Source organism: Neodiprion pinetum, chromosome 6, assembly GCF_021155775.2.
Source record: "Neodiprion pinetum isolate iyNeoPine1 chromosome 6, iyNeoPine1.2, whole genome shotgun sequence".
Classification (NCBI taxonomy): Eukaryota; Metazoa; Arthropoda; class Insecta; order Hymenoptera; family Diprionidae; genus Neodiprion; species Neodiprion pinetum.
Genome location: NC_060237.1, coordinates 20,554,559 through 20,568,808, shown reverse-complemented (window position 1 = coordinate 20,568,808; position 14,250 = coordinate 20,554,559). Strand labels below are relative to the sequence as shown.

General features: G+C 41.0%; 1 protein-coding gene across 1 annotated transcript; it reads left to right on the top strand.

Annotated features, from left to right (window-relative positions):
- Positions 1-2,257: 2,257 nt before the first annotated feature.
- Positions 2,258-13,536, top strand: Ugt50B3 (UDP-glycosyltransferase family 50 member B3). The gene is made up of 7 exons (XM_046633682.2): positions 2,258-3,310; positions 4,369-4,635; positions 6,735-6,933; positions 8,667-8,843; positions 9,866-10,183; positions 11,501-11,729; positions 11,895-13,536. The coding sequence occupies exons 1-7, from the start codon at positions 3,068-3,070 to the stop codon at positions 12,037-12,039; spliced, it is 1,578 nt and encodes a 525-aa protein (XP_046489638.1). The 5' UTR covers positions 2,258-3,067; the 3' UTR covers positions 12,040-13,536.
- The last annotated feature ends 714 nt before the right edge of the window (positions 13,537-14,250 follow it).

Genomic DNA, 14,250 nt, shown 5'->3' with positions numbered 1-14,250 from the left:
TGGGTTCTCAGTCTACACAGCTGATCGAGTGGATCGGTAGGCCGCGGGCAAAACTTTCTAAAATTTTTGACGAAATTGTTTCAGTAGGTCCATAATTTACGAGACCGGTGCAGGTTATACGTACACAACGGTAGTCATTTGCATACCGCGTGTTTGGAAATCATTTTTGCGAATCACGGCAAGGTCGACACCGCGTACGTTTCAATCCCGAAATTATACGTGACTCGATCGCACAGCATGCATTTACGCGCAAGGATCACGCGAATGTGATTTCAGAGTTGAACGGTATTCGCGGTACCGATTCGAAATTTTTCTATTACAACTTTACCCGACTCATTGATGTTGCACAAACGAAGCGACCGGAGAATCGAACCGCCCGGTTTCGACCAACTTTCCTCTTCGTTACATATAAAGTTGCACGGCAGCCTTTTCCGTTTCTCGGAATTGATCGCGGTTTTACGTACGTGAGACTTATAAAATCAGAGTTACTACGCGAAGCCACGATTACGGTTAATTGCAGGAGAAGAAAGAAGTGATCGTAATACGCGTGGTAAAACAGTAGACGGGAAAAATCCAAAATGGCTGCTGCTGAGACGGCCACTTGCGATTTTATTTCGGCTCTAAGATGATTTCCAGCATTCGACGATTACCCAAAGCTTATTCACACCCGACAGGATTATGGCAAGAATATTTCAGCACCGATTTCCCCTCCGTTGAAAGCCTGCAGAAATCTCAAGACTTTGGCCAGTATAAGCGAGATTGGCCTCTCGATGAAAGGTAGGTTATGGATTGCAGCTATAATGAATGAGCGTGCAGAGCAAAAATCGAGCCTCTCACGTCGAGCACATTCCCCGCGTTCAAGGCTCTAGGAGCATAAGTGCGTGGGCACATACGGCAGCATGTGGTTGTTGGTGTATACACGCAGGCGGTGGTCATAGTTGACGGAAGTATCCACACGTACTTGAAATTCGAGAATCGCGGTGATGAGCCTGCTAGAAACTTAACGGTCCAACAGCCTGTAGCTCGGTAACGGGTAAATTCGTGTCATACTTTTTACCACTTGCGTATAATATGCCTACATTGTAGCACATTCGACGTGCGGAGTTGTGTCGGGTTTCTCGCACTATTTTACACGTGTACCTGACTTTTTTGGAATCGTCCGATGACCGGTAGAGCATGTAACAGCCGTTGCGTTTGAACACTGTCGTACCTGAGAGCGTCGAAATCGATTCTACAATAATACCGCTATGCGCAACCGGCTGAGGTTACACAAAAATGAAGAAAAACCGACAACAACCGACGTTCTTCGATCGTCCATCGAACCCGACGCGTCTCCTCTCCGACATTCCGTTGGAGAGAAAAAAAAAGAAGTTTAATTTTCTTCCCGACGGCTGTATAATCCAATTGCTCAATGATTTAATTACAAAACTGGTGAACTTAACGTAAAAGAACGACAGCTAGAAACAGGGTAAAAAGAAAAAATTAGTTGCAAGGGGAATTTATCTGCAGTCATACGCGAGTTAATTTCGCTCGGTTTATCCAGAACAAGTTGACTCGGTGATACACATAAATTTTTCACAATTCTCGTTTTTCTCTTTCACTCATTCCAGAATACGAGTATTACGGTAATAGTCATAACGGGTCGGGTTACTGCAGTTAGAAAGACAAATTACGGCGAGGTAACCCACGTGCGTAAGCGAATCAGGTATATAACAGCAACGACTTGTCCCCGAGCCCGCGATGCAGTTATCGCTTGGACATGGACGTACAGAAAGAGATTCCGTCCGTGTTGCGCGACAAACGGCGAGAGGATGGTCAAGGAAGAAACAAGACGCGTGAGAACTGGCGGTATAAGTAGGCATACACTCGTGATGAATATTTACGAGGATAGTAATTAATAACCATTTTCAAAAGGTCGAGCTCCACCCCGCAGCTGTATAATAACGCGTTAAACCTTGCAGAAGCGGGTAAGTCACGTGAGCTTTTTTTATACCAAAGAAGCGTCGCGGAGGAAAAATTGTGCGAGGCACTCGTCAAGCTCGGAAGGATATTGTACGTGTACCGAGAAATGTAAATGAAATCGAAACGCGCGTAGGTGATCAGGTATAATCTAGTATTGCAGGCGCGTCATCGCTGAGCGGTGTTCACCTGACGGTTGCGAAGAACCAGGACCAGGTCAGGGGGGCCTGAAGAACCACCGAAGGTGGGGTTAACTCTCTCTTGGACTCAACTGATAATGAAACTGCTGGCCAGTCACACTTTCACGCTCGCCGCGATTTGAACTTTTCGCTTATAACCGCGAAACAAACGAAACTTCCATACGCGTTTACACTTCCATGTGCATATCTGATTTTTTTTTTGCTTTTCCTTGTAATTCTCCCACTCCCGTCGATGTAATAGGTGGAAAAAAAAGAAACGGCTCCAGTATAATTGCTTTCGCGTATTTTAACGTTTCGAAAGTAAACAGCCGAGTTGATCAATCGATTGACACATGCACGACATACACGTTTTTATATTTCGTTGCTAAATGTTCGTAACGGGGCCGAAGCGTTAGTGGAATCACAACGGTAATAATAGGTCTGTCTAAATTAATCTGCAACCCCCGATTCGAGTTATTTACCCGCGTTTAAAAACCGCGAGTGAAGTTATGTGCTTGTTTGTCGGTACCGGTAATGCGGCGATGAACCCAACCGCGGTTCATTAGTCTAAAGAAATAAAACCATTGTCAACAACGCTGGTGTAAATACAGGGATGAATCACTAAATGGTTACTAGAACGCAGTGCTGAGCAGTGGAAACAGCAACGATACGCGTACAAAAAAATCCACGGTTATTATCCAACAGGAAAGACTCGCTGCGCTGAATCGTATCCGCAGTGACAAGTGCGAATCTGACAAAAAATCTGCTACACAATTACTCGGAGAACAAACCAAACGTCACCGTTCTGCAGTGATCCACATCCCGCAGGATAACGGAAGGCAAAAGTCTAAGGGAATAGTGGAGAGCGGTTAACTTCAACTTTATGACTTTGAAGCTCGTTGGTTCAAAGTTCAACCTTGTCGCTGATCATGGGTCGTGAACTCGTTCACCTGTTGATTGCCTGCCTGCACTTCGTATATTCCTCACCGCAACCAGCGGAAAGCTACAATGTATTGCTGGCCACGATGGGAGGCACAAAGTCCCACACGGTACCGTTTGTCGCCCTTGGTACTATTCTGAAGGAGAGAGGACACAACGTAACCCTTTTCAGCGCGTTCACTGGCCCCGCAGCAAATAACGCACTGCGCGAATTTGTGCCTCCCGTTTTAGAGGTGGGTTATATCTCAACTCCAGACTAACGTCTCAATCTACGTTCGTACCAAGGGTACAACAAAAGGGATTCCCTTCTTTCGCTTGCACTCGCTGCGAATTTCCGGTGCTCACCGGACTCTTCCAAGTTCCCGCAAGGCTCTGTATTTGGAGTTGGGTTTTTCTCTTCCAAGCCATTTTCAAGACCACCCAGCGAAGTCAAGGCTCGTCTTCCGGCGTTTAATTTACCGTTTTACCGTTTACAGATATTACGAGTAAACGAAATGTCGTAGTATGTGCTCTGGAGAAACTTGGAAGAAGTTCTTGCGAATGGGTCTGCTGACTAATAATTATTTCCCGTCGGAATACACGTTGCTTTCCCTGTATGTTACCGCGTGTGGCAACAAGGCCGATTCAATGTGTCTTTCTTAACAGTCTTGATTTTCAACGCGTTGACGAACAAAAGTCAAGCACTGGACACCTCACGAAATAAAATAATGAAGAAATTTCGCTTAAGAAAGTGTGTCTGTGAGGGAAAGCACGTTTGGCTTCGTCGAATCACACTTTATTTTAGGAATTTTTCGACACTGGAATAGAAGACAAATCACGGCAGGTGCATTCCTTCCGCGTGTATTTTAAATTCCGTGGTAAATTTGCCAATCGGCAATCACCGACGAACCTTCGGGCATAAGCGCATACGCACAAGTTCCATAAAACGTGTTCAACTACCGAATGACATTTGGCTCGAGGAAAAAAGTGTTGCTTCAGAATCGCCAGTATGTGCAACACTCTGCGAGCCGTATCCTGCGACGAACGGAGTTTCGTTGTTATTATTCTTGCCACCCTCGTCGAGAGTTTGACAAGTGTGATAACAATACAGGCTTATACAACGTTGCGTCGAATCAATTTCACGGTTAAGAATTACCAAAGAGAGAAAATAACGGAGCAATTTAATCCATAGATACACGCTCTGGCTGTACGGGAGGAAGATGAAATAGACCAGAACGCTTTATGATCTAATGCGAACGATTTCGTTTAATTTTCATTTTTTTTTTTTACTATTTTTTGTCTTTTTTTCAAGGCCTACGTCGGAAACTACACCGCCGAATGGGATCTGGTGGGATCGAGATTCCGGAACGAACTTCCTCTCTCACCCTGGGACGCGATGCGGTACGGATGGGAAGCCTGCGAAGCGCTCCTGCAGGACGAGACGTCGCTTAACTCCCTCAGGAAACCGGAAGGAGATCCAAGAGCTCGATGGCACGTCGCGGTGCTTGACGGGACTTATCCGGAATGTTTACTGGCGATTCTGCACAAGGAGAACGTGCCAACGATCATGCTGAACACAGTGAGAATATTTTATTGACATATTTACCCGACCTTGAACCTCCTCATTTGCCGCAACGGTATCTTTGCAGACATTTTCTATTTGTACAGTGTCGGATACTCGGCTGACAAACTCTCAAATTGCCGAGTACATGAAAATATTTCACAACATTTTGGTTCCTAGGTGCGTTCTTTGTCCAAAGTTACGATCGAATTGATCTAATGTTCAACACGGTATGTTTGTTACTGTAAGTATTTAACATTATAAATAGTTCGAGTCGATATTCTAAGCTAAACGTTTCCGTTGTTTATATTTTTTATATCCTCAACTGTTCCACACGAATATCGTTCGTATAAATATTTTAACGACCATTCCTTTCTTGAAGGATTACACGAGCGACTAAATTACAATAGATTCTAAAGTTTTTACCGACGTATAAACTTTGCATAAATGTTTTACAAACGTTTTGAAAATATTTTCACTTATAATCTTTTTCCATAACACAAGCGGTAGATCATTTTCAACGCACTTTTATGCGTACAAACCTTATTCTTTAATACGATCACATCGTAGGAAGAGAGTACACAATATGTTTGTGAATCGTGAATAAAAAATATTTTTCCCAGCGAGGCTTCTTTGATGCTTGAAACTTTCCCGTCTGATTATAGACGAAACTCGATTATGAGAGATAATTAAACCATTAACATGCAAAAGTTATTCGAATTTATCCCTGCTGCGATATTGCATCCCTGCAAGTGAAGTACCTCTTCATTTAAATGATAAAGTTAAGGACGATACACCCAATCTTGTGTCACTGATTACCACAGCTAGACGTCGCATACTGTAAAAAAGTACAACGTTGTATATTTGAATGATAAACTAGCGTATCTGTATTCATGGTTTATCACTGGTAAAAATTTTATTCATTTCATTCTCGAGTGACGAGAGTGGCCAATTAGTTCGACCGCGGTCACTTTGTCCAGAATTCGAAAAGACTTTTTTTTTATTCCGAAGCAATTATCTTCAACCGACAATGAGTTCCAAGAGTACAGAAATTTTTTTGCACAGTGAAAGGCACCGAAAATAGGCTAGGTGATTTTTTTGTAACTTGAAAAAATTTCCACCGTTTTGATTCTCGCAGGATTGATTGATCGGTCATTCAAACTGGGTTGAACCGTCACTGCACCAATTTTCGCATCTTCCTCGAACGACCTCCATGCATTTGTTTCACGATGGCGCAAGTTAATTGTAGACGAATAAAAATTTGTTTAAATGGAATGAAAAGATGCTTGTTCGACGCTCATGCACTGAATCCTGCAGTCTGTAATGCGACCTAGTAACATTGGGACGGCTCGGAAGTAATCAGTGGCAGTACCTGAATCACTGCAACGGAAATGAGAAACCGAAAGTCTGAGAGATTCATTAAACTTTTACAAGAGAGAACTCCAGACAGCGCTATACTTTCAGCTCGCACTCGAACAACAATTCAAGACTTTGCTATTGTTCAATTTCTGAGTTTGCATTACACCTTTCTTCGAAGATTGGCTAAAAACGTTTTCGTCGTAAAGATTTAAGGACGAACACGCCGAGTGGTATCAGGGAAAAAGAACCCAATCTGGTTTACCGGTTGAGAGAGACGTGATAAAAAGAGTACTCGTGTCTATTGTACCGTGAATATGGTACAGAATTTTCTTGTGCTCGGACAACTGCATCCCGTGATATTTTTAACGAAGACCATGAAACTGGCAACGAATGTGTAAAAAAAAAAAGATGGTTTAAGCTTTTCATTTTCTGCTTCACGTATAATTTTACAATCCATGCTTGAGAAAATGAACTTTCGTATCCCTACTTCATCTTCTTTATTCTTATCTCTAGTATATCGATCGGTGCGTTGGGTGTTATTCGACTTAATCTTTCGCTTAATAAGCATCTCTCGAGATTTCGTTGATCCCTACTTATCCCCCCTTCTGATTGCGAAGCGTCTGTGCGGCAAGGTTCGTTACTGCGCGTAAAATTAATTACCGCTTCCTACAACGAATCCGCAGCGATTAGGAATGAAATTGATAAACTTGGAAACCAGAGATGTCGCGCTAAGACAAAAACGTCGTTTTATCTTGCAGGTTGCCCTCTACACCGGATCCATAACTCGACAGGGTAGCCCGTCGCCGTGGTCGATCACACCGTACTTCGGAAAGGCTTTCACTCAAGACATGAATTTCATACGGAGAATCGTCAACGTCGCGTGTTTGATGACCCTCGAGGTGATGCACTGGGTCATGATTACTGGCTACCTTCAACCTATTCTGAGGAAACAATTAGGTATGTTTTTGCGTCAAGAGGAACCCCGTTGCATTCTGAAAACCGCGGTCTATTCATGCCCTCGAATCGTCGGTGGCTTGTCAAAAACTTGTAGAACTCATGCCGGTCCATTTTTTTTCATGCAATTCAACGTCAGAAATACAAAATAATTGAATACGAGATCTTTAAAAGTGACGCGATGATCTTGAAGCCCGCTTCTTATGGCGCGCATAAAGCATTTTTCTAAAAGAAACCAAAAACCGGCAAAAACTGTTTGACAAAATATTTTCATTTGCATCAAATTGCATATAAAAAGTTCTCTTTAGTAAGCACTTTTCTAATTATTACGTAATCCTTCTGAACAGGACTCCTTATAAATCCCTCGAAACGAATCTAGGTATTCTTGTACTATAAATTATCTTTCATGGAGAGTAAAAACTATTTCTCTGAGCACAAGTTTGCGACATGTTTCACAGCTGCTTCAAAGAAATCATTTTTTTGTTCTAATAATACAAGCTTAAAAAAATAAAAATCAGGTCAATCATGCGTATTGTATTATTCATACAACTTTTCATGAGAAAATTTTCCCACCTCATTCAATGAACTTTGTCACTAATGTGGACATTTACAAATGACAGTCGTACAGAAATTCGTATTATAGTAATTATTCTGTACCGCCATTCTTGGAGTAATTTCTCAATATAATATTTCACGGTGTAATTTACAACAGCACAGTAATTTACTGGAGGTTTGTTTTGTTGTAACCCAGAAAAATACCGGAAGTGAAGTGAAAGAGTACGTACAGTGTTACACCGAGGACGGTATACGTGTACAATAGTAAAAAAGGGGGGAAAAAAACAATTGTCAGATATACAGTTACACCGTACCTACAAAAACAATGACAATGAAAACGTTCTTGTTTCAACGAGTTCACCGGTCTTGAAAATAGGCGATGAAACTTGATTTCGGAGAAATTTTTAACGTCATTCTAGTAGTTGAGGATGAGTCGACTGGCCGTTAAGTCAAGAAGGAAGAAAAGAACGACTGAAAAATTTCCCATAACGTTGTTTTCGTCAATAATGGTAAACACGAATGAAACAACATTCCTACTGTACAGTAGAAGCGAACCAGACCAAATTCGAACAACACAAGCTATAAGATATCAACAATTTGAAAAAGGTTCTAAAATTAGAATGTTCAATATGATTGAGCTCTGGTGTTTTTAAACCGATTCTGATGTTTTGGTTTTATTTATTTTCACCGTGTAAATTTCCAGAGGTAAACGGTAAGAAATTTCACAAACAACACCACCGCCATTTCATTAATTTCAACACTGAAATTGTAAAACCTTCTCTCGGATCGTTGACATTTTAAAGTGTGTTATGCGAATTCAGTTACAATCACGTCTGTTAAAAATTGGAGATGCTGTGTCATTCAGGTTCATCGTCGTTGGCGCAAATAAAGCTGCTGGAAATTTTTCAACATTTGATTCAATGAGACTTGCGATCCGTCAGCTTCATTCTTAATAGACCGCGGTATTCATCCTCTCTTGTACACCGTGAATCGATAAAACACAGAATAAATTCTTTGGATGTACCTGCATAATGGCGTGATAATAGCTGATAAACACGCGATCTCAGCTATTTGCAGACTCGGCTGTAACTCGTCCATTATGCGGCGTGGCTGAATGGGTGTGAATGAATGGTAAACGGAATACTAACAAAGTTCACCTCTCCGTTTCGCACAAATTACAGGCGACGACGTCCCGGATGTCAGGGATCTGATAGCTGACGTACCATTGACGTTTCAAAACAGCCACTACACAGTCGCGGACTCTCTTCCACATCTGCAAAACGTCGTGAACGTTGCATGTTTGCACTGCAGACCGGCAACGGAGCTCAGCACGGAACTTGAATTATTTCTGCGAAGAGGTAAAATTAATGCGAACGATGCGCGAGTCGTTCACTTTCATTCTCTGTTTCTCTCGAGAAATTTTTCTCCCCGTAATTTATCTCCGTGCGTGAACGACGATAATAAACTCGCAGAAACGAATTTCTGACCTTTCGTGCTTTTCTCTGCGACTCTCGAAATCTTTCTGATTTTGTTACAAATTTTTACGTACATAAGTATACCCGTGCTTCGTAACGTTTCGTTCTGTCCATTGAATATATTCAATGACACTTAATGAATGAAAAAACAAGGTGCCATTGTGGTTATAATTATTGTTCCAATATACTATACCGATTAAAATCTCGTGATTAATGGAAAGTAATTTCTGCTTCGTCATATTTAGAGTCGATGACGTAAATTTCTGTCCTAATATATGACATAGAAATCTGTACTATCCGCAAAGTTTTTCGCCAAAATTAGTCAAAATTCGTAAAAACGGGTATATTTTTCTAGAAAAAAAAATAACAGAACAATTAGCGAATCCAACGTATATCAAACGTGTATTATTATGTCACACTTGTTTACGCGCGTGTGTTTTGCGGAGAAAAAATAAGTAAATGAATAAAACTGTCCACCTGCGAGGTATTTTCCATCTGTACTACTTTCTTGGTCCGGGATGAACGTCCGTCTTACGTAAAGGCGATGACTGCAGGGGGCATCGAGGCCATTGATGACGTAACGACGGTTCGTGGTTGGTCTTTGATTTCTTGACATCGCACTTGTCGTAACCAACGTGGAAAGTTCTCGCGGTGGTAAAATTTCCGGGATCATTTGGCACGATCACCGTTCCATTATCGAAGCCCCGTGGAGGAATTTTCGGGAAATTCGAGGCTAAGTGAAGAGACGAGGAGGGTCCTCGAACGTCGAGAAGCGTCGCGAGCTCGGTAACGAGGCGATAACGCGGCGTCTTTGCGCCTCGCGAAAATCCGCGAACGGAATCTCGAGACTCTAATTGCAAGGGTCGAAAGTAAGGGAGGCGGCTCAAGAAAAAATAATCTTTCAGGTTTCATCTTCGTATCGATGGGCTCCTCGGTGCACGCGGCTGGAATGCCTGACGCTCTTCGCGAAATCTTCATCGCCGCCTTCTCTACTCTGCCTTACAACGTCGTCTGGAAGTGGGAGGGTGGGAAGATAGAAAATCTTCCCCCCAACGTCAGGATAGCCGCGTGGTGGCCGCAGCAAGAGTTGTTGGGCCACCCCAATCTCAAGGCTTTCGTGTCTCACGGAGGACTTCTTTCCCTACACGAAGCCGCCTTTCACGGGGCGCCGACTCTTGTACTTCCGGTATTCTGCGATCACGACGGAAACGCAGCGCAGGCCGGTCGGTATTTGTTATCTATTATTTGGCCGAAATTTTGTTGATCGTGACGAATCCGAAACCGGAATTTCATCATTTCAAAATCCAATATGGCGGACCCAATTTAAAATCGGATGTAAAATCGAAAAAAACTATCAAAATTCGATGATTCTGAACGAAACTTGTAACCGAATTTGTAAATAAACTGCGATAAGGTTAGGACGTGGTAATTTATAAAGTGGGACGCTGAGCATCGCATTGTGACTGAAAGGGTTGAACCCTGCTGTGGATTATAGATGTGTCGGTAAAAAATTTTTAAAAACACGTTGGAAAGGTCCGAACGTGAAGAGGGTACGAAGTGGGTGAAAATCGGGAATTCATATCTCGGCAACCAATTATATTCGAATCGATTGGGGTTTCCTTTATTCGAGGGTATGTAGATCGAGCTTCGTTTACATATCTTTTTTATCGGAATCGATCGATAGGAAGCAAGGTTATTTTTAATAACGTCAACCACGTCGCTCGATGACATAACTACGTTTTATGGTGCCCGCGGTATACCGAAAACTACTCAAACTATTCACATAAAATTTGGAGAAAGTGCTCTTGGATACTTTGTCCTCTTAGTCACAATCCATTTCTATTATGACGACTGTTTTGAGTTGAGATTTCATATTTCGTAAAACATCTACGACGTTTTTAAACGTAACCGTCGAAAGTATGCAATGATTTGAAAGAAGTGGAATCGTGGAAAAGAGAATCCAAGAATAATGTCTCAAAATTAATCGAAGTAAGTCGGTTTAGACGTTTTCGATATATCGTGGCCACCGCTAAACATCTCACCAAGCGAAACGGCTGACGTTATTGGCAATTACAGAGCCTAGCCGTTAATTGCTTATATAAACAAAAAAGGAGAGAAAACACGTAAATGAAACTTGAATCGGCAAAATTTTGAATAAAACAAACCTCGATAGAATTGAATAAATTTTTTTTAGTCCTCTACTCGAATGTATATCCCCTTAATTAATTCGTATCCATCGATTTCTCGTCACCACTGAGCAGAATTGAAATTTTACTCGACGAACAACAATCGCAACGTGACCGACGATGAATTTGTATTACGTGTTACAATATTATGTTGCAAATTCGTAAGACTCAACTTGTCACACCGCAGTCACGCGTGATTGCAAGTTACGTAAGAAGAAAAAAAAAAACTCGTACCAATATCACTTGGAGCGACAGTCTTGGCACTCTCTTAAATTCTTTCTCCGCGCATAAGCTTTCATCGATATCGATACCCCCCCTTTATTATTTACTGTCTCATTTTCTTTACCGAATCAGAGAAACAAGGCTACGCACTCTTGATGGACCTCGCCAGCATCTCGGCGACTGCACTTCGCGAGGGAATTTTAAAGGTCGCTTCCCCGAAGAGCAACCCTTACAGAAATGCCGCGATACAGAAGAGCATCCTGCTAAAGGACCTGCCGATAAAACCTCAGGACTTGGCTACCTGGTGGGTCGAACACGTGGCGAAATATCGCGGAGCTGAACACGTTAAGAGTACGAGCAGGTGAGTTTTGCATATTTCGGCAAGTTTCGCGCGTAAGTGGCTTTTAAATTATCTTAAATTCACTCCCCGACTTCGAGGGTAACTCGTTATCACATCTAATCGAGGCATTTGTGCAAATCCTCTACTTTTCCATCAACTTTATAACGAATGATTTATACCACATAGGCACATGACGACGATTCGTTACTATTCAATCGACGTAGCTGCTTTCTACGTGAGCCTCGTTACGATCCTCGTTTACACCCTGAAGAAATTCACTCTGAGATTAGTAGTGGCTAAAGGAAACATCGCTAAGATGAAAATCGACTGATGACTGACCCAGGTTTATTATAGTGGGAAGAGGAAACGTACGATTAAGCTGACAATTAACGACAATTAACGAAAACGAAAGTGATCTCTGTCCAAATCGGACACCGTCACACGCGGATGTGTAAATATGTGTGTTCCTGCGCGGAGAGGAAGTACGTACACGCATGATACATTCGGTGAACGATATTCTATTACCGATAGTCACAATGCCAACTCCGCCAGGCCTCTACATGTAATACATATGTATATAATTATAAACGGTCGTGAAAAGTGAGAGTGGAACCAAAACTTGGACTATTACGCAAGCGTATACTTACATGCATATGCATATGTATATATATACATATACATATATGCCAGGTTTGTATAAATTTTGCGAACAGTTTACACGTATTACATTGGTGCTGCGGCGATGATTATTATTCTATAGCAACGGCACCTGGTAATGTGCAATATGCATTGAGAATAAAACCGTAGCGGGAAAGGTGATCCGAATTTCACCGCTTCGTATAATAATAAGATATAACGTAGCGTGCGTGCTGCAAGAGAAGCTATTATATCTTATAGAGGCATTGCAAGCCACTAATATCGGCGCTGTTCTTCTGCGCGTGTCGAACGTCGCGCTTTCTAACGCGGCAATAAAATTGTAAAGCGGTAGGTAGCCACTGTGAATAAAAAAAAAAAAAAATTTGTGTGCACATGTATATACTATATAGAGTTTATAATTTATATTGTACACATGTATTGAATTTATCATAAATCAACGCGATGTGCCGAACGAAGCGCCGCAGTCACGCTGCTGCGATATATTATACATAATATTTCGTGTGTTGAATTTTGTTTTTTTTCTCTCTCTTTACTTCTACGTTATAAATTAGAAATAGGTATAATTCTTATCGCATGTATGTGTACATGTTTGTTGTATATGCATATAGTTTTAGTGTAAGCAATTTTAGTGACACACACGCAAATGTGTTTAAAAATCGAAAGTTTTCCAATAACATGACGTAACTTTTGTTTTATGTAGGTACCGTAACATTCGCGTGTATATTTATATAGTATATAGTGTGTAGTATAGGAGTGGACGAAACTTGTGGATAAACGTTTCTATATATGTACATACGCGTGATCCTTGAGAAACGTGTAAAACTTCAGCATTTTAATATCTTATACATATCCTCTGCGAAGTTCCTGCGGCGAATAAGAACTTTTGAGGAAATAATTTTTTATTATTTTCAACTTCTCTTGCTTCTGTACCTACTATTTTGATTATTAATCTTTTTTCCTCTCTTTGAACGTCGTTCGTCTCAATCTGTTTTTACGCAGACGTGGAAATAATTTCGATTTGGTCATGCACGGTTAGCTGTTTATTAATTTTCATGAAAAAAAAACTACTTGTGTTACCTATAAATAATTTTTATTACAAATTGTTTTAGTTTTAAATCGAATATGTTGAAATATTTATTTATAAGTAGATCGTTGGTAATAAATTAAGTGGAAAAAGTACAAGACACGTATTGATTTTCGATTATACAACCTCACAACTTAATTTCGTCACACCTATCGAACGATATAAGAAGTACGTTGGACATGAGCCTCCGGACTCCTTTCGCTGTCGAAAAATGGCCGTCCGATCATTTTTGTTTCGACGATACCGACCACAAATAACAATTATATAACAAGCAATACGAGTGATCGGTATTTTTCTTTATTCAATGTTTCCACATAAATTCTTAATGGTATTTTCCAAAGTTTTGATACAAAATATGATTATAAAATCATACGAAGCTATTTACACGAACGTATCATCTACCATTTCAAAATACCCTAAACGGTTGCTTAAATTTAAGTAGCGACGACTGATAATATTCAATTATACCAGGTATTTTCAAGTAAACGTCACAGTATGTTGGGTTGCCTACCAGCGAGGAAAAGAATTATCGCTAATGCAGACCTACCGAATCATAATCACTTCATTCAAGTCAAGTCAAGTCATATAATCACTTTAATGTGACTCCGGAACGCGATCACTGAACGATTCGACATGGGTTATAGTTACCCGGTATAAGTTACGTTACCACCTTCGTTTCATTTTACAAAATACTAAGAGTGGTTGTAATATTTATGATAGGCGTGATCAGGACGTTTGTTCTCGAGTTTATCTTGAATTTGAATTTTTCCACAAGTTTACTTGTCGTACATAGTATATTAG

Bases quoted from the DNA above. Each gene is read 5' to 3' on its own strand.
- Ugt50B3 (XM_046633682.2), top strand. From the start codon at position 3,068: ATGGGTCGTGAACTCGTTCACCTGTTGATTGCCTGCCTGCACTTCGTA. The intron at 4,636-6,734 runs GTGAGAATATTT...TTTATCTTGCAG, and splicing joins CAACGATCATGCTGAACACA to GTTGCCCTCTACACCGGATC. The intron at 8,844-9,865 runs GTAAAATTAATG...ATAATCTTTCAG, and splicing joins TGAATTATTTCTGCGAAGAG to GTTTCATCTTCGTATCGATG.